At 36.3% G+C, this 19,618-nt stretch overlaps 2 protein-coding genes across 5 annotated transcripts; one reads left to right on the top strand and one right to left on the bottom strand.

Moving 5' to 3' along the window:
• Nucleotides 1-41: 41 nt before the first annotated feature.
• On the bottom strand, nucleotides 42-13,820 carry GAPcenA (GTPase activating protein and centrosome-associated). Of its 4 annotated transcripts, none has more exons than XM_023390766.2 (16): nucleotides 13,495-13,820; nucleotides 12,562-12,728; nucleotides 12,050-12,230; nucleotides 11,774-11,966; nucleotides 11,513-11,696; nucleotides 11,013-11,375; nucleotides 10,659-10,934; nucleotides 10,168-10,578; nucleotides 9,898-10,086; nucleotides 9,703-9,828; nucleotides 9,434-9,619; nucleotides 9,189-9,363; nucleotides 2,319-2,509; nucleotides 2,139-2,198; nucleotides 1,692-1,901; nucleotides 42-1,594 (listed from the first exon to the last, which is right to left on the bottom strand). In XM_023390766.2, the coding sequence occupies exons 2-16, from the start codon at nucleotides 12,718-12,720 to the stop codon at nucleotides 1,361-1,363; spliced, it is 3,138 nt and encodes a 1,045-aa protein (XP_023246534.2). In that variant the 5' UTR covers nucleotides 12,721-12,728; nucleotides 13,495-13,820; the 3' UTR covers nucleotides 42-1,360. The 4 variants fall into 4 exon arrangements, with proteins under 4 accessions (XP_023246534.2, XP_014214371.2, XP_014214370.2 ...); XM_014358885.3 differs by lacking the exon at nucleotides 13,495-13,820 and adding an exon at nucleotides 12,954-13,192 and having other exon boundaries at nucleotides 10,659-10,931; XM_014358884.2 differs by lacking the exon at nucleotides 13,495-13,820 and adding an exon at nucleotides 12,954-13,192.
• A 1,244-nt stretch (nucleotides 13,821-15,064) lies between these two features.
• On the top strand, nucleotides 15,065-15,989 carry RpL35 (ribosomal protein L35). Its single transcript, XM_014358856.2, has 3 exons — nucleotides 15,065-15,134; nucleotides 15,502-15,638; nucleotides 15,716-15,989. Exons 1-3 carry the CDS (start codon nucleotides 15,132-15,134, stop codon nucleotides 15,945-15,947), a joined length of 372 nt encoding a protein of 123 aa, XP_014214342.1. The 5' UTR covers nucleotides 15,065-15,131; the 3' UTR covers nucleotides 15,948-15,989.
• The last annotated feature ends 3,629 nt before the right edge of the window (nucleotides 15,990-19,618 follow it).

Below are 19,618 nucleotides of genomic sequence, written 5' to 3' on the forward strand. Positions count from 1 at the left end.
AGATTTCTTTGGTTTTTTTAAATAAATAAAATTTCGACAGATACAATGATTTTCTTTTATTACTTTGACTCCTGGCTACACGAAGATTTTATAGTATTTACACAACTATGTATATATAATTATTTTATCACGTGCCTAATGTTTCATAATCGCAGGAATCAGTTATATTTATACATGGAACAGAATTCCTGTTCTCGTTAGAGTTAAAAAATTAATCTCGTGACTGGATCGAGTTATGAGTTTTGCCAATTTTTCTATCCAAAAATACAAATTTAAACATCTTGATAACGAAAAAAAAAAAAATCTTTATGACAAAACTTGGTATGGCACAAGAAAAATGTACAGATGAACTGGTATATTGCTTATTAATCAGAAACATATATGTTTATGTGATACTATGTAATGTAAACATCAAAGTAACTTGATGGACTCGTATTGATAATATTGCATTGTATTGCGATCATTCAATCATCCCAACTTAAATCTACACGATTTTGCAAGTCAACTTGCTTTTTTTATCAAAACATACAAAAAGTTATTTTTACCGAGCACTGAAAAAAGTAATTATTACGCTGATTTTACAACAAAGAGTCATCTACAGCCATTAACAAGCCTTGTTAACATTCAAAGTAAAAAAAAATAATACAATAAATTTTACGTTCAACGCACTTTAACTACTGCTTATCTTATTTTGTCTTTATTTGCAAGGAATACAGAGCAGCCAGCACGTCGAAGTCGAACTTTATGTGCACGGTGCAACGCGACCGTGACGTCGCGTCTTTCTCTTTTAAACGTTAAGTAAATATATATATATATGTATATCAAGATTAAATCTAAGTGGAGAGTGTTTACGTACATTAGGATTCGAACTGCTTGCAATAATGAATATTCGCTTAATTTCGATGAATTGAGTATACAACAAAAGCGTTGTTTTTGTCTTTAAAAAATTTTCATTGATGGCGATTAGAAATTTTCGCGAATGATTCCATGTCGTCGGTGAGTAAATACAGGCTTTGAATTTGAACTATTTGTCTTTTCTATTTCAAATACACTCTTCCAACAGCTAATAAATAAATAACTTGTGAATTCGGTCACACGAAATCCAATGAAAAAGCGATCCATTCATCGAACTACTACAAGCTACTGCAATAACAGCCGTTACTCCTCGCAAACAGCAGTGCAAAAAAGAAAGAGTGATGACCGCTTATGCAGTGGGTGTACACGTAATCTCATACGTACATGTAATACAGAAATCAACGAAGGAAAGCTGCTCTCTTGAATCTTACACAAAAAAATAATGGTCAGCGCCTCAGAAGGTCTGAAATAGTCCCGCGACGAGCAGCGCGTCGCTATCTTCGTATCAAACGGCCTCCTTCAAGCTGTCGCGATTACTGTGTTGTATCGCACTGTGTCGCACCTCGGCACCCGCGGGCGCACTGTCCCGTCTGAGGATACTCGCGCCACCACCGATCACGTCTTGCCGCTTGTTAGCCGCCTCCTTGATACTCGACAAGGTCTTGCTCAGCCAGGGTGGCCAGGTGTTACGCGCTGTCTGGAGTTCAACGGCAGCCGCGTGTAACTGGTGCGTCAGATCCTGTTTCAAAGAAAGACATTATCAATATCACAGCACCGCATTAGACACACGAGAAAGCGAGCGCGAGAGAAAAGAAAGCGATTGGTTCAAGACTTACCTGGTTCCTGCACTCTGCCTCGACGTGGGCAAGCTTCGTCTGTGCGAGTTCCAGCTCGAGTTCGCGGACCCGCTCCTGGGCGCGGCTTAGTATCGGATCCACCCGGATGTCCGGGGCGTTCGACAATACGGTGCTGGTGGGCGTCGTCGCAGCGCTCGTGGGCTCCTCTTTGTTGCTGCTCGAGCAGTTTTCACATTTTGAGATCTTTGTCTGCGAACCGATCAAGTTTTACTCGTACATGTACACACAAACTACATTTGTAATTTCGTCATTGTATATGCTTTTCGTGACAATGCAGAGAAAGTTTACCAATCGTAGCTGATAATAATAATACGTATATGCTCGTACTTTTGAAAATTAAAAATCTAAACACTTGCAATGCTTATACATTATACAGAGCGATAAAAGGGTATTTACATTATCATAGTAATGGTAAAAATAACTTACGCGTAAGTCACTAAGCGACGCCTTAGCAGTATTGTAATCATCCTCGAGGCGCTGACAAATCTATGCACACGTGTAAAACGATTAGTCGCAATGGGTACTCATACACGAAACTGGTTATAGCAATAAATATTGTTTAAAATGAGATTGAAATTTTTCGTGCATACAAGTAAGCGGTAGTACCTTTTTGTACTCGGCAATGATAACGGAGTTCCTTTGGCTCTCCGAGTCGGCCCTGGTGACTTCGCGCTGCAGCATCTCCTTGATCTGGCCGAGCTCGACCTCGAGGCGCTGTTTTTCCTCATCGATCCTGGCCACGGCGCTTCGGAGCTGCTCCACCTCGTTACTGAATTCGTCCGCATTCTCTTGCGCTTCTGCGAGCCATCAAAACTAACGTTAGCCCAAACAACAACAACAACCGCATATAAATATACCCACTCCTGATGTATCTGTTCATTGCACTTGTAGTTAGTATAATATCACGTCTCGCAGTATACCATCACTCACGAGCCAATTAATTCTCGATCGGTTGCCTGCTTTATGTACATTGAAATTCCTCTCTATACCCCGCCCCGGGCCGCGAAATAACAGATAAACACGTGTCACACGCTCGCATCAGGTGTCAAAAGAGTGCCAACTCTGTGCTTTCGTTGCTAAGTGAATCGACTCGCTGCCTCTCGAGAACGATTTGTTATTCTACAGACTGTATTGTCATTTTTCTCTGTAATATGTTGACTCGATTATATCAAAGGTATATCTTAATATTTGCAGACGACAGTTGTTTCCGGATCGAATTGTTTCGACACGCAAAAATCGTCACCGCTATACATATACTTATGGACCATCTTCATATGTAATAAATATTATTGTTTACGACGATAAAATAACGGTAATAACAAATTATGGTGCCATGTTTAAAACAAAATAATGTACTCTGGCCTATAAACAACATCATATATATCGAGTGCTCGAGGGGAAGAAGGAGGGAATGAAATTATATGATACTGCGCGGTAAAAAACTAATTTACACCTACTAACGGACCTGCATAATAGGCGATCTTTCAGTTGTTTCGTAACAGAGGACGATAATAAATTCAACGTATCAACGATTTGCGAGCGACAATCTGTCGAAGCACCACCACCTGTTTACACCTTGTTTTGTGATTTGCGACAATAACAGATAACAACCCAAAACTGGATAGGTATATACACACAAAAGCACACGAAAAGGACCATAATTAAAAAAAAAATACTTAAGTAAAAATAAAGGTAATTATTATCTTAATGATCAAGTGTTAAAAAACATCAAGCACACGTCATTATACGAGAAAGCACGTGCATTGGATGTATCTCCAAAATTGCTTCAATAAGCCCATTACTTGGAGAGTCTACTCGAAAACTGCGCACTTTTATCGGCTCTATCGTAAAAATTGGAGAATATAAAATACGTAGGTTATAACCATAGGTGTAATATAAAAAGAAAGCCATGCACGAAAAAAATTGCGCTCAATAAGTAAATCGTTTCCTTACTGTTGAGAAGTCTTCTCGCCATTGTAAGTATTTGGTATTTCTTGATGTTATTGTGTGTATATGTAGGTATGTATATGTATATCGTATATACCGATGATGATACCACACGCGCGTCCGGTACAGCTGAGCGTCAGCCGATCACTGGCCGATATATTATTATGTTGTTACTGCTACCGAGCGCTGCACCTATACCCAATGTAACAAAATGTACTGCGCTCTCTCTGGTGCTGATGCGTGTGTATAGGTATATAAAAATGTATATCCACGCTAGAGAGGGAGAGAGGAAAGATATTACGGCAACTGCGAAGAGAGAGACGCAGACTTTCAATGGGAGGGAGCGAGAGAGAGACGATCTTGTGATATTGTGCAGAGAGATTGCTCCGAAAACGAAACGATAGGTATTAACCTTATACTCATGTGCGTGCATAAGTATTTCGGCTTACGACACGCGCTCTTTTGCTCCGCTTGCACTGCGATATATGCTATTGCCCCCGTCCCCGCCCCCCGCAATCCGCACGCGTTTTTTGTCAAACAGCACACACACACGCGCGTTTTCCACTCTCATGTATACCACCTGATGTTCGACTACCGAGACAGGCATAGGTATACCTCGAAATAATGTGCGCGTCAAATAATTATACCCTTAAGCTTACGATCGCCGCAGCTTTTTTTTATTTTCTCCGTTGTTAATTTTTTCACCACCTCGAGCGATCATTTTTTCGAACGCGGACTTCCCCCTTCCTCTCCTTCTCCGCCAAAAGCGAGCGTACGCGCAGTTTTTTTGTTCGGGAAAGATAAATAGACCCCGTGACCTTAACTGGCTTTAATTGACGAAGACCGTCATCATTTTTTTTTTTTGTTGTCGACCGGACGAGCCTTGGAGATTTCATCGAAAATTTCATTACCGATCGATCGGGTTACATGTATATGCGCGCTGTCCAAACTCAGTTTAACGAAAGTCCAATGTTGCTTGTAATAGGTTTACCTTTTTCGGGGGAAAAAGTTTTTTTGCTCCACGCGCAATAATCCAACGATGAGAGTTGATTGAAAAATTGTCAGCCCCCCCTCACCCCGTTTCCAACGATCGGTTTAGTATTTGGTTGTATGGGTGCACTAAAGTGACAGGGCACCTGAAATCGGGCTTTGCGATCTTATCGTAAATACTACATAGGTATATGTATAGGCTTTTATCGCAGGCGTGGCGTGGTGTATACATCGATTCGATCGCGCGAGAAAACTCTTTTCGCACATATATATTGTGTATAAATTTTTTTACTTTGTTTTCCTTTTATCAGACCTATATGTATAAACAACAGCTGGCAAACGTAAGATAGGTACACGAGCGCTGATAACGCGTCTGGTTTGCGCGAGAATACGAAGCTCTGGTGTACCTTCGGGGTTTTTTTTTTTTTTTTTTTTTTTTTTTTTTTTAGTGTGCACTTATACAAAATTATCGAGCCAAGGTCAATCGAAAGCAACTTGTGCTTTTCGGGAATATTTTTTGAATAACATAATTGCTTTTTCGTGCACGTGTACGGTTGGGAGTTTCATGTTTCCCAAATATGCCGATGTTATCTCGATTTTTCTGTAATTTCGTTACATCGACTATAATTCCATTTTCACTTTTATATGTATAGTATATTCAATATTACCTGTTACTGTTTATCGAATCCATTAATCGCATGACTAACGAAAAAATAAACAACTACAGCACAGAGAGACGCGATATCAAACATGCGTTTGGCCACTATTGACACTACTCGTCTGATAATAAAAAATACCTTTTGCGAAATCTTTGAAAAAAAAAGGTAAAATCGTTAAGTATATCGTTGTGCAACGGTTGCGCAACTAATGCGCGGGACAGGTGATTTTGTTTTCATGAATGCGAACATTGTCATTCAAACCCGTAGCTAACACCCGCTTCGCATGCAAGAAGAGTTCCTACATAGATGAATGTTAGAAAAATTTCAAGCTCGAAATATTGCTTGTATCAGTACAAAAAAAAGAAGTAGCACGAATCATTCGAGTTCCCTTGAAAACTTTCTACCGTACCATTCATTGAATTTTCATTTTTATGAATTTACCGATTTTCCTTAAACTCTATTAGCCTGTAACTTAATTTATTGACATGGCAAGCGCCGATTTTTCAATACGGAATATGCTTGCAACGCAAAGCAAATGTTTAATATGTCGGTCTGTCTCTTATTATTTTTACGAATCATAAAAAAAATGCAAAATACTTTTGCACAATCCACCATTTTACCTTTTATACAAACAGGACTCCTCGTCAAATTTTATTAATCTTTTAAATCATTTTATTTTATAATTTTATTGGACGCGCATTTATGCCGGAGACCAAGTTGAGGGTGAAAAACATGCGACCTCAACATAATTTTTCCTTTCCTCGGTTGATTTTTAAATTCTCAGGAGTCAAATTCCAATGAGCTCTAACGTTACCACATTTTACGTACATCTGGGCTTTATTAATTTTTTTTCGAGTTTCGACTCTCTACTACGCAGCTTTTCAGGCTGTGACAACTGTAAAGATTACTTAATGACGGGTCGTTATCAGGATTATCAGTTATCGTTTTTGTTCAAGTTTTGGAAAGTTACACAATACCCTACAGCACCATAATACGAGATTTCACGGTAACCACTAATTTTCTAGGAAAAAAATCCATGAAAACTAAAGAAAAATCACGTGTAAAATCAAGTAAGAACTAGATACAATGTTGCAATGAGTTGCGTGAAATTACGTATGTTTATACGAAAATTTACAAAGACCGCGTACTTCAATTATGTAGGGGTACTGACATCCTGATAATACTCCGAGACACGGCGATGTGGTGTATTTTCAATCAACAGGGGTGTATCATGTAGTTGGTTCAGTTTTCAAGATATGGAGTTTTAAAATTACACCATAGGTATATATGCGGAAAAACCCTTCTCCAGCGTGCAAATACACCCCATCGGTATGGAAAAATCAAGCGTTTCTGTACGCGCTAACCAGATACAAAAAGCCAAGCTTTGCACATCACATCAAGTATCAAATAATCATTTCGTTTCAGTGCATTACTTTAAATGGTAATTTAGCCAAACTATTATTATACATACTGTAGGTGTGCAGTTAGTGACTACATGTATGTAGGTATATAGATTTTAAGATGCAACATTATAAAATAACACTGGAAAAAAAAAAACGTATTTGTGCATATACCCAAAAGCTTTGAATAATAGAAGTGGAAATGGACAAAGGAATAGTAAGGGATACCAAATGAAAACTAAAAGATATTCAAGAGGACCATTTTATTGTCAGCAGATCTTGAAAACGTGAAATTTTTTTTTAGAAAAAAAAAAAAAAAAATTAAAAAAACCAAAAAAAACGAAAAAAACGAAAAAAACACATAGAAAGAATATTATATTCTCCGTAACAAGAAAATAATCGTCATTTACTCGCGTTTCTGTTCACTATGTGATAACATCAATTTCTGCTGTCTCAATTTCTCTGCTTACGCTCCTTTTTACGCTAACCACACACACACACACAAAAAAACGTGTGCGTTTGATTTGAAGCACTCGATTTCGACTGACAAGTAAAAAATACACAAATCGTTATTGCTTATAGTTTCACACAGCCGAGAATCAAAGAGTTAAAAAATAAACTGTTTCTATCACCTCTCTCACTTAAGTGCACGTGCGATCAAACATTATTATATCCGCAAAACAAATATATATTTATAAATAAGTCAATAATTAACAAATACATATTCGTAGTAACTAGAGGTATGTATCATATCACGCAAGTACAAAATCCAAAAAGTCAAACAGTGCCGCACCGGCAAGAAACAACAACTCGCATTGTGCAGAAGAAAATAATGTATATGTAAAAAAAGAGCGAAAATAAAAAAAGAAAGAAAGAGAGAGAGAGATCAAAATAAAGGAGGACTCAACTCGACGACTGAACATGACTTGGTCACTGAAAGTATTGCAGCTCTTCGAGATTTAGACAGGGAAGATCGGTTAGGCCGAAGTTTTTGTTAAGGTACTCGTTTAGCCTACTGCTGTACTTTTCGATTTTAGCTAGGCGCTTTTTAAGGGCCAGCGTTGCTCTCCTCTTGCCGGTTCCGGTATCATCGTCCTCTGCAAAATACACATATGCCATGTTGTTTTTGCTTGGTCTTAATTTTTATTCTTTTTTTTATGTATGAGACAATTTTCTTTTCTTCCGTGAGATGATTATAATACATTGTACAAAGGAAAATGGCTGAGACGGTGATATAAGTAATGTGCGTCGCGGATTTTTTTTTTTTTTTTTCCCCCCCCCCAACTAAAATACATTTGAATGAGCAAATACCGACACCTTAAAATGAGAGAGGGCAAGGACATTGAACAAAATAAAACCAAGATTAACTACTTACATCGAGTGATTGTGAAGCGTAAAGAGGAGAATGAGAGGCACAAGCGTTCAACAAAATGTTAATAAACATTCCAGTCTCGTAGCAAGGAGAAAAACTTTCAGTTGAGTTGCGTTGACTTGCACGCGCTATACGTCGCACCAAGCATGCAACGCACCATTTAAAATTGTAAACAGCCCATTGTTTCTTTTTTTTTTTTCTTTTTTAACTAATAATTTGTGTGCAAATGGCATATCAAAAACAGTCTACTGGATAGGACTCTAATGTTAAATTTAGATCTACAGTGCAAAAAAGCCAAAAGTCGAAATTAAAAAACAGATAAATTACATGTCGTTAAAATAAAACTTTGACTAAATTGAGACAAGTTGTTTTTGTAAATTTATTAAAAAAATATTTCGACTTTTTTCCACGTAATTATAACAACTACAATACTTAATACAAGCTTCTAGCATAAATAGTACAACACTAAATACTCTAAATTCTCTTTTTATTGCAGCTTCTAACAAGTGAAAGTCAATATCTTATCAGTAATAATATCAATCACAAATAATAAAAGAACAATAATTAATCTTTTAGTTAGTTATAATAAATCACAGTGTTGGGAGTAGTTTTGATGAAACTATACTAACAAACGTATAGATGTAAATTTTTTCGCTTTAATGGGTGATGTGTAAGTCAAGTTTTTATACTGACTATTTTATTACACGTTGCGTTGAAAATTCGATATATTACCGACAAAATTAACAATGAAAACGAGATTGTGTCGCAACCTGTAATTTGATGTCCAATATAAAAATTTGATTTATTTATTCTAACAAACTAATAACACCAAATAATTAACTTTATGGCACCAGTTTAGCATTAGCATACGTTAATTAAATAATACATTTTTTTGCTAACGAAAAAAAAAAAAAAACGAGCTAATGTCCTACCAGTAATAAAACCATACAGAAATCTTTAAAAGCTTAAATAATTATTAGTAAGGAAAAGTCTTATCACGATACTGATTTTTCGACTATAGTATGTACAATGGAGATGTGCAAGTATTCCTTGTATTCCCACACCTAACGTGATACAAAAACACATTAAACGTAGAAGACAAAATTACCTTTTAGTGCCAAGAATTCGGCTTCATACTTCTTTAGCTTCTTAAGTGTTATCGAGCAGGCAAGCTTCATAACGTAACGCGATACCTCTTCGTTACGGCACCGCTTCGGCAAGTGAACTCGGAAGTACTTAAGCGTGCTCTCAAAATCGAGCAGAAGTAATTCTTTTTTGCATAGCTAGGGTAATAAGGTAAAAGTTAGATTACAATATTATTTTTAATAAAGAAGTAAGTGTGTCGAAAGTTACTGTTAAAAGGGCAAGAGCAACTTGAAACAATGTATCTAATCCTTGAAGCAGGAAAACGTCGAGAATGTGGAAAACCAGATATAACGGGAACCTAGCGGTAAATAAGGTGAGAAACCATTGTGCGGCGAACATGTGCGTCTCTATGCCGCGATCACAGAAGTGCTTGTAGAGATCAGGCAACTGATCCTGCAATTATAAATTTATGATTTTCTGATATTTAAATTTAAAATGGAATAAAATGAAATAAAATTTCGTTAAGCTTGATTTACCTCCATCAAACGATTTAGTTGATAAAATCTCATGTGTAGATTATCAAATCTGTCTTTATATAAATCTCTCAATCCGTAATCGTACATTAATTTAACCAGAATACAGAATGCTTGCTCTTCAGGCATCTAAAACAAAAAAATACATGTTTAAATATTTTCAAAAATACATAGTCCACAATAAAGAAAAGATCTTACATGTAACAACAAACTAGCAGTAAGGAAGCTAAGACCTTGACAGTAACCAATCTCTTCATCGTACACAGCATATGCTTTACTTATCCTGTACAGAGAATCTTGCCCCAAACCTCCGGTTTCTTTAAAAAAATCATGAGCAGGGAATGTTCTGTTAATGTCTCGTAAAATAACGCCTTCGCAAGAACTTTCCTGTAGTAAATAAGAAAGACAAAACTATTTTTTTTTCAATTCATAAAAATATAGCACACGAATTAAAAATATCAAGTGTACCTTGGTAATGAGCATTCTGTACTTGTCCATCATTTCTTGAGAATTGTCACAGTTGCTAAGCCTTTGCCACACTTCGCCTCTGAGAGCTTCTGGTATACCTTGTTTCGTTAGTTTTACAAGAAGTTTGGGACGTTGTTCATTAACTTGCCAACTGTCTATCACTTCGGCCCAATTGGCAAGTTCGTCTGCTGAGCAGTCTTTGGAAACTTCGCCAGTACCACTTAACATTGGCTCATCCCCGTCCGAATCATATTCTTCCTTGGGGGTAAGAGTATCGATACTCGTCAAGGAAGGTGACTTAATCAATGACGCCAAATTTAAAGGTAGACTTAGTCTATTTCTATCTATTTCCCCGGATGTCTCGATGTTTTGAACTTCATAGTGGATCTCGGCGCCTTCATTCAGTACTATCTAAACATTTCAAATAACCCATTTAGTACAAAAAATTACGTAGGTAAATAGTTTTCGATTAAAAAATTAATGAAAGTAACCTCTTTAGAATTGAGAAAAAATTGTTGAACAAGGTTTCTCTTGGTAAAATACCAAAATCTTACGTTTTGGGGAAAAACTTTTACAGATGTTTCAATTACAAATCTCACTGGTTCTCTTATACCACGGATTACTAAATCTACGGCCACTGTCATAAAAATTTTTCCTTCTCGAGGAGTTTCAACGTTTAAACTTTCTAGAGCAGGATCAGCTGGATCCCATTTACCAGAAACGTTGTAGTTTTTATTTTCAGATGACACTGGTGTGTTATTTATCTGCTGGAAATTAATCAAATTAATTATAATACAATAAAATTTTATTTTAATCAGCACTGAAAAAAAAAAAAAAAATATTACCATTTCTAACAATCTCATATCGCTGTGCTTAACATTACGACCAGGACTGACTAAAACACCAAAACATCTTTCTACCTCGAGAGAGATGCCACCCTCTTTGACTTGTTGTATGCTTAAACATACTTGCTTTGGAACATTACTACGTAACTTAAAAAAATTCCTATCTTTGGGAACAGTGTTGTAAGCACCCTTTCCATCTTCTTCTTTTACTTCCATTGTGACTTCAAAAATGAACACTCTTGAATTTGCTTTATCATTGATAGGATTGAAACCATTGTTAAAATCGCTGCCTGTTAAGGAATTGGTCATTGATCTAGGAAACCTTTGAAAAGCTTTAGCAAAACATGAAGATACTTGTCTCACCTGCATAAAAAAAAAATTTATCAAATAATTATAGTTGCTTCAATGTACTTGATGACACATTAATTTATTCAAGTTATTTATATTTTCTAAATAAATTATTTGTATTTTGGAAAAATGTTTTGATAAAGTCTACTCACAGCTTCGGGTATATCACAACGAAAAACATGACATTGAAAAATAGCCGATTCTTGGGTATCTCCGTGAGACCAAGTAAAGGCAAAGCATGCAGTGCAAGGGCCTGTGCTATCTCCTCGGGCATAAAAAAGAATGCGCTGAACTTCGTAACTTTTGATTGGCTGTTGCGTTGCAGAGTCATACAAGCTATACAAAATTTACAATAATTTTAATGAATAGTGTCAAACGAGAAAAGTAGTTCTATTTGATTTTGTGAAATTTACATAACACTTCCTTGAGAGCAGCTTGGCACGGATATAGATACTTTTATAGGCACAGAGGAGTGCTCAGCCAATATTTTCATGTTTCTTTGAATCTCCGCCTCCGATTTTGGAGCATTAATTTGCGCGGCTCCAAGATATGTAACAGCATCAAATTTTGTATAATCCTGCTGCTCATCTAGTAGGATGTTTAATTCTGAATGAAAAATATTGTTTGATTACTTTATCAGAAAAATAACATAAGTAATCAATTTTATCAAAACTGTTGGGAGTATTTACCATAGTCATCTGTGTAATCATCTGGTTTCATTTCATCTTGTTTTTCTGGTGTTACCTCAGTTGAAGAAACATCATAAAACTTGCTTTGACCGATAGTTTTTGTTTTTTGTATGCTAGATATATTGCTTGATATTATTTTTGTATCTCCAATTTCGTCCATTTTGGATTCTTCAGTTAAAATCTAAAATTTGAATGAAAATTTTATATTTTGATGAATAACAGAAAAAAAGGACAATTAAACATTACTAGATGTTAAAAATTTGACAAAATAAAATTACTGCCAGTAAATGAAGTTGTTCAAAGTGTTCAAAATACAACAACATCTATACAAGTTTGGTGTCAAGGATTAAAGGTCCTTCACCAGAAAAAAAAATTTCTGTGCAGCATAAAAACGTACACAAAACCAACATACTAAATTGTCTACGTTTGATGTATAACCCTTTAAAGAGCTGATATACAAGTATAGCATGACTAATGATGATCATTAATTTATTAGAACAAAAAACACGTACCTCTTGCAAATCGTTCTGGAGATCTTCTAGATTGCCATTGTTGGCGATATTGAGCAGAGGCGGTTGTGATTGTTTGACAGAAATTTTTTCGCTTACAAATTCATACTCATCACTGGTAGCCACTGATTCAGTAGATTTGACACTCACACTATCCTCCATTACTAAGCCTATGTATCATCAAACAAGAAAAACATTTTCAACAAGTCTTTAGCGTACACCTGAAGAATAGTAAACAAATGGAAGCTATGCAGTTATACTTATGAGAAAAAAAAAAAAAATAAGCCAAAAGAGAAATAAGTACTATAATATTCACGAGCTACTCATTATGTAACAAGTAATCTACGCTATCAAAAACTTATGGTTTCATGTGCAACGTTTTTTTTTTCCCGTACCTAATGTAATGACGAATAAACCCTGGGCCCTGTCAAATTAATGACCCGAAAGACAATTGTCAGGCGAACGTCCAGCAGCGTCGTCATCGTCGTCCTCGCGTGCACGAAACACAATATACCTCGCAATATACGCCCAGCCCATCCCATCCGGGTTTAACAGCAACAGGGAACAAATAAAAAACACGTCTCTCGGGCGCCAGCACCGAGAACACCGAGATACCGAGAACCCGAGAAGTACTTTATAGTTTTCACTCTCTCATACATTCACGTATGCGACACAACCACACACACTTACGCTATACCTGTATATATGTTAACACTGCTTAGCATAAATATAAATACAGGTCGTGACGCGCACGCGAAATTCACGTACCTATATCAGGGGGAAGAAATTAATTTTTTTTTTGCAAGTATAGGTGTATATAATTACACACAGCAGGATGTGATGATGAAAATAATAATACAATAAACAATAATACCAGACATTAAAACAAAAGCAACGACATAAAACAAGTTGGGCCGGGAAAAAAAAAAAACTTACCAAAATCTCTACATCAAATGCACCTCGGCCTCCCTCCTCTGCTCAAATCATGACAGCCCGACTCCTGCTGCAGCAGTGCAGGTCGATATGTACCTATACTTGTGCGCCGTGGTCGTCTTGGTTATTCTCTCGACGATGGTTGAGCGGCCGAGCCGCAGACTGGCGTCTGACATCGGCTTATAGGTATCTTTACACACTCACTTCCACTCTAGGGGGGTAGCTACAGTAGGGGATGTAACCAAGTAACGATTAGGTATAGGTGCCCTTTTTTAGCCTCCAGCCCTTGTTAGCTCATTTACAACATTATACAACGACTCGAAGCTCGAAGAGCGAATGCTCAAAGGCAACTAAGGGATTTTTTTTTGCACACACATATTTTTACACTCTGCGGCTCTCTGGCCGTTCGCGAGTTGCACGGCTCTTCGATTAAAAAAAAAAAAAAAAAAAAAAAAAAGGTTGCGGACATTTACAACTTTGCGAGTCTATAATATAAGTATCACCTCTCTCTCGCGTATTCGCATTGTTCGCAATGTTGTACTGCCCAAGTATGGTGTGTTGTGTGTCTCCCTACGGAGGATTTGGTCGCCTGTAGGGGTGCGTTGTTGCGGATTATGGGGGTCATGGGAGGGTGAAAAGACTGGAGAAGTCGTTCAAGAGAAAATCAAGCTTGAATGGATTCAGCGAAATAAACTTTATCAGCGAGCCGGCGATTCCCCTTCGGCAATCTGTTTTTGCACTCATTTGATGCAGTAAATATGTATACTACCATACTTACTTGTCATCGGGTGCCGAGAAATCGTTACGTGCACGCTACATACAAGTTTATGCATACTTGTACTGTTTATAATATTCGGAGCAATGACTCTTGCGTTCACTCCAATCATGATATAGCATCTCAAATGGCGCATCGAATGTTGGAGTCATATGCCTTGAACGAAATGTTTCAGCAAAAAACTTTTAAACTCACACAGCAAATTTTTATGTACTAGGAAACAGTCATTGATTAATTAATTAACAAAATAAAATAAACAGCTTTGCTCCATGTGGGAAAAAATTATGGCTTCATTACTGTAATACATTGCCATTATTAAAAAATTGAACATACAAAATAGACCTGCGTTCGTAACCCAAACGTTTGTCAAAGAAACAAGAAAATATTTTTGATATATTGATAGATACGTAGTTTCTGTGATAAGTACTCTTTTAGTTTTTTCGGGACTGTTAAATTTACAACTACAATTACTTCTTAAATCTCTCAGATTTCTTGATATTTTAATCTCGCACCTTATCAAACAATTTTTTTTTTTAATGTTGACTCAAATTTAGTTACGATATTCAAAACTTTTTTCAAAGAATAGTGCTTGAGATTATACCTAAAAAAAAAATGAATAAAATTGCTCGACGTATACGTAAGTAGTTTATGTTAAGCGATACAAAATTTAATTAATTTGAATTTTCGCGGTCAACAAAAATATTCGATACTTCGAGTGTACTAAAAAAAAAAAAAAAAAAAAAATCTTTTTCGATTAATCGACGCACAGTTGTGACTGGCTTCAAGTTCAATCTTCGACAGTGCAGTGCATCGCGCCGTGTCTCTTTTCCCCCACTCTTTTTTCTTTCACTCAAAATCCGACACAATGGTTAGTTGACAAGTTTTTTTGCAATCTATTTTTATTGAAAGCATCAGATAAAATATTAAAAATTCGAATTGAACGATTGATACATTTGTGATTATACTTTTTGAATGCAACAAAAGTTATTCGAACAAGTATGATGTTACGCGAAAATCGTGACCGACCCGTCCGGCTCTGTAGCTTTGATTTAGAATTTTTAGTTCTCAAACTTTACAATTTATCACGTTTGTGACTTGGTGTATATTATTCGAATAGTTGCATGTGCAAAGAAAAAATGTTGATTAATATGTGATTCCGTGCAAGTTTACAACATTGTGTTTTGATGATGAGGTTATGATGATGTGCTTTGACATGCTTTTGATGATTGTTCCAGGGTAAAGTCAAGTGCTCGGAGCTGCGGACCAAAGACAAGAAGGAGCTGATGAAGCAGCTGGATGTGCTCAAAACTGAGCTCACCAGCTTGCGAGTAGCTAAAGTCACTGGAGGAACTGCGTCCAAGCTTTCCAAGATGTGAGTAAATCATTGCTAAAGCTTATGCCAACTTATTTTATTTTGTACCTATGTGACACTGTTTATTTATGTTGTAGTCGTGTCGTCCGCAAAGCTATTGCTAGGGTGTACATTGTTATGCACCAAAAACAGAAGGAGAATCTCCGTCTCCTTTACAAAAACAAGAAGTACAAGCCTCTTGACCTGAGGCCAAAAAAGACCAGGGCTATTCGCAGGAAACTTACTCCTTTTGAAGCTAGCAGGAAGACTATGAAGGAGATCCGCAAAAAGTCGGCGTTCCCACCCCGAAAGTATGCTCTTAAAGTTTGATTCTAATAAAGTATGTTGGTAATAAATTTTAAGTTTCTTAAATTGCAATTCATTTCTTTTCCACATCCTGTAGTATGAAGTTTTTAGAATAGTCTAATACTTTTTAAACAAAAATCAATCTTTTTGTAATACTAGTTACATACAGAGGTATTGAACGCTTGAAATCAACTTCTGTAAAAATTGTAGCCAATTGATTGGTTTTGTTACTCTCTGATTTATTTCCATGTTTCATAATTTGTACTTTTAATTATAGCCAATTCTTATTTAACATTATTGTCTACTTTACACAGTCTTATAGGAAGCTGATCTCTTTATTAAAAAGTTTAAATCATTTTAATAATTTCTAAAATTTTGAAGCAGCACTTTATTTAAACAATATCTTCAACCATTTCCCATAATTAATGTGGTAGCTTAAATTAATTAAAACTTTTCATTAATTTAACTCATTAAATCGTGTTAAAGTGAAAAATTTAAGAGTACAAATTAATATCCTGCAAAAATTTAATGAAAGAGTACTATTTAGATTTTATTCATTAATACCCGCTAAAGTACGAATATATAAACCGTATTAATAATTATATTAGTATATAAGCCGTTTTCGATTACTAGAGCACTAAACGAAGCAAAATTACTAAAAAAATTTAAAAAAAAAACAAGAAAAACCAAAAAACACGAAAATAAAAAAGAACGGTAAAAGCAATTCACTTTCGATAGTGCTAATACTAGTTAAAAAATAAAACGATGGTAGCCCAGTTAGCTCAAAATTCAGCAACTCCTGCAATATACTGATGATACATACACTTATTTCTACAGACGTAGATAGAATAAGTTTGAATAAAAAATGTATTTCCTTGAAACATAATTTACTTTGTCTTTGGAGAAGCCAAAGAATAGTAATTTTTTTAAACCCTGTGTTTTACTCTTCAATATTTTAATAGAAATAAATCATAACTGAATTGACTTTAATTTTGATGATGAAATAAGCCAATCGAGTTAATACTTACACTTAAGTGACGTACAAATAGAAAGATTTCATTAATTAAACGTTAAAAGTGATACGAGAAATACGAAAGTGATGCAAATATCCTCTGCCAACGATGGGAAAAAAAATAAGTCAAGAAAAAAGGATCCATGCGAGACGCTTATACCGGCTCAAAAAAAAAAAAAAAAAAAAAAAACCAATGGCTTACGGATTCGCAATAACAGGAGGAGCGCGGCGACAAATTTAGATACATAAGTACATACAATGAAAACTATAGTTGAGTGAGAAAAATCATAGCACGTTACGCGACTGCATTATTTTCCTTACGCCTATGCTCGATGTAACAAAGAATTAAACGATTTTCCTCCTACAACCGATATAAGTCTTATCATCTCTGCCGTTATAATAACAATGTATGTATAGATACCCCTGTCCCTCAAAAGTATGATAGACTACCGAACACCATCTACTATATTATATGCTTGCTCTCCCTATCACGTGCCAGTATTCGTTAGCGATCGCTATATGTGCCTACACATGTTAAAACATTATCTACTGTCATCCGAATAGCGATTCGATTCGTTCAGTGAAATGCATTCCAACTTTGTAATAATATTATCTATTCTTAGTACGCGTGAAAAGTGAATGGACGCACTCGTGCCTCGCGGTGCACGTTTTCTAACGAGATATCATAAATATATAGACGATACGTAGGACATGTATAATTACAAGACGCGTGTGCGCGTTCGATAAAATTGAAGAAAGAACTTTTTATCCCGTCAGCGTATAATTTCTTCGCCGCGGGGCTCATAGATTATAAATATGTATGTGACCCTTTGATATGAATGTAACGTTAGTTGATAAAAAAGCTTTTTTCTCTATCTCTTGCCATTGATTACGTAGGTGATAGGTATATATATATATATATATATATATATATATATATATACGTAGCCCTGTAAAAGCGCTGATACTTTGGTTTGACAACGCAACTTGAAATTAATGTACGTAGCTTCGGTGGGTCTTGGAAAACCGCGGAGACGTGACTGAAAGCACGTAAACCAGTTCTATTGTCACTGCATGTGCGCCAACTTCCTCTGTCTCGAGGTATCTTCGGTGCTACGTCGCGAACTAGATCGCACGTCAATGTCTGACTGGAAAAATGTGTGATTGAAAGAAATTTTTTTTTTTTTTTTTTCAACTACATAATCGCAACTTGGGTTACAAGAAAACTTGTAATACTGTTATTGGGGAGATGATGCTGTCGCTGGTATATTGTCGATTCAATAATATGTCGTGCGACGGCGGGGAACAAGGGCTGTATTGTACGTGAAAAGAAAAGTGTGAAGCTGCACGTTTATGTTATCGGAACTTTCTTTGCAGGTACATCCTATAGTATGCCTACACACTGCGTATGATTAAACTTGAGTATATATAGGTTCCTCTTATTGACTGCAACATTATTTATGAAGTACAGATCTCTGATATCGCGATCATGCACTTTACACATTACTTTCATGTAAACATGTTTTTTAAGTTTACACTGTAATGTAATTACAATACAGGTACCTAATACGTCATTAAATCTTCAGGCGTGTGGTTCGTGACGTGTGTACAAAACAAGTATCGACAAAGAGTCAACGAACTCTGATGCATGGAGATGGACGCCGATTTCCTGATTCACATGAGTAATCGTACACAAAAAATTAGTAGCTTTCCTAGCCCCTTTCGTTAAAATTATAGCAATAATATCAGGACAATATTTCAAGTTTTTTTTAATTTTCTGACAAAACGCATTTTTTGTTTTTTTTTTGTTTTTCTCAACAAAACATCGTGAGTATCAATTTATGTATTTATTATTAGTTACATTACCAGAGAGTTATAATTAAAGAAAAAAAAAAAAAAAAAAAAAAACATACTACGCCGTTACCCGCACATCACCATATCTGAAGTGAACTGCAGTTTTTTTTTTTTTTTTGTTATTCTGTAAAAAAGTTGTAATACTAATACCACATAAAAGTTAACTTTATTGTTTATCAAGGGATAGCGCAAGTATGGTATACTTCCAGCGTCCTGACACATCATGGAAAAAAAAAAAAAAAAAAAAAAGGGCTCACGTTCGTTTTGGTGGGTTTATCGCAACACAAACAGCTCGTATCAAGTTAATTCGCGCCTCCACTTACAAATTATCTAATAATAATCAGTACAAGGTATATACATATGCGTACATAAAAGAACAAGAAAACCTCTGCTCCGCTTGTATGTCATATGTAATGTACAGAGCGCGCGGTGGCTCGGTCGGCTATAGGTCGTGAATCGGCACGCGGGAGACCGTGGTTCGATTCCCGGCCAGTGCGACTTTTTCGGGCAAGTACCTCTGTGTGCTTTTTCACCACGCAATGCTCCTCGAGGAGGGTTTTAGGCGACCTTCTCCCAGCAAAATTGCCGAATTTCCCACTACCACCCCCCTCCCAGTAATGGGAGGCCTTCCCTTCCTTCTCCCAAGTGCCAAGTGCCCATAGTAGTGCCCTTATTAAAAAGGAGCCGGACGTAGAGCTCTATAATATAGAAAAAAAAAAAAAATATGTAATGTACGCATCTGAGAAATCGCACGTAGGCAGCCAGTCCGGGGTCGTCGGAGCACGTCCGTCTCCTTCGCTCCCGAGAGTTATATTCCAGAGGCCGGTAT

Source organism: Copidosoma floridanum, unplaced genomic scaffold (assembly GCF_036245765.1).
Source record: "Copidosoma floridanum isolate Cflo_tuat_1 unplaced genomic scaffold, Cflo_Japanese_pri ptg000019l, whole genome shotgun sequence".
In the NCBI taxonomy this organism is placed as follows: domain Eukaryota; kingdom Metazoa; phylum Arthropoda; class Insecta; order Hymenoptera; family Encyrtidae; genus Copidosoma; species Copidosoma floridanum.

Coding starts and splice junctions, on each gene's coding strand:
- GAPcenA (XM_023390766.2), bottom strand. CDS start 12,720: ATGGAGGATAGTGTGAGTGTCAAATCTACTGAATCAGTGGCTACCAGT. Junction 10,935..11,012: donor ATATGAGATTGTTAGAAATG/GTAATATTTTTT, acceptor ATTAATTTCCAG/CAGATAAATAACACACCAGT. Junction 1,595..1,691: donor AGGCAGAGTGCAGGAACCAG/GTAAGTCTTGAA, acceptor TCTTTGAAACAG/GATCTGACGCACCAGTTACA.
- RpL35 (XM_014358856.2), top strand. Junction 15,639..15,715: donor GCGTCCAAGCTTTCCAAGAT/GTGAGTAAATCA, acceptor TTTATGTTGTAG/TCGTGTCGTCCGCAAAGCTA.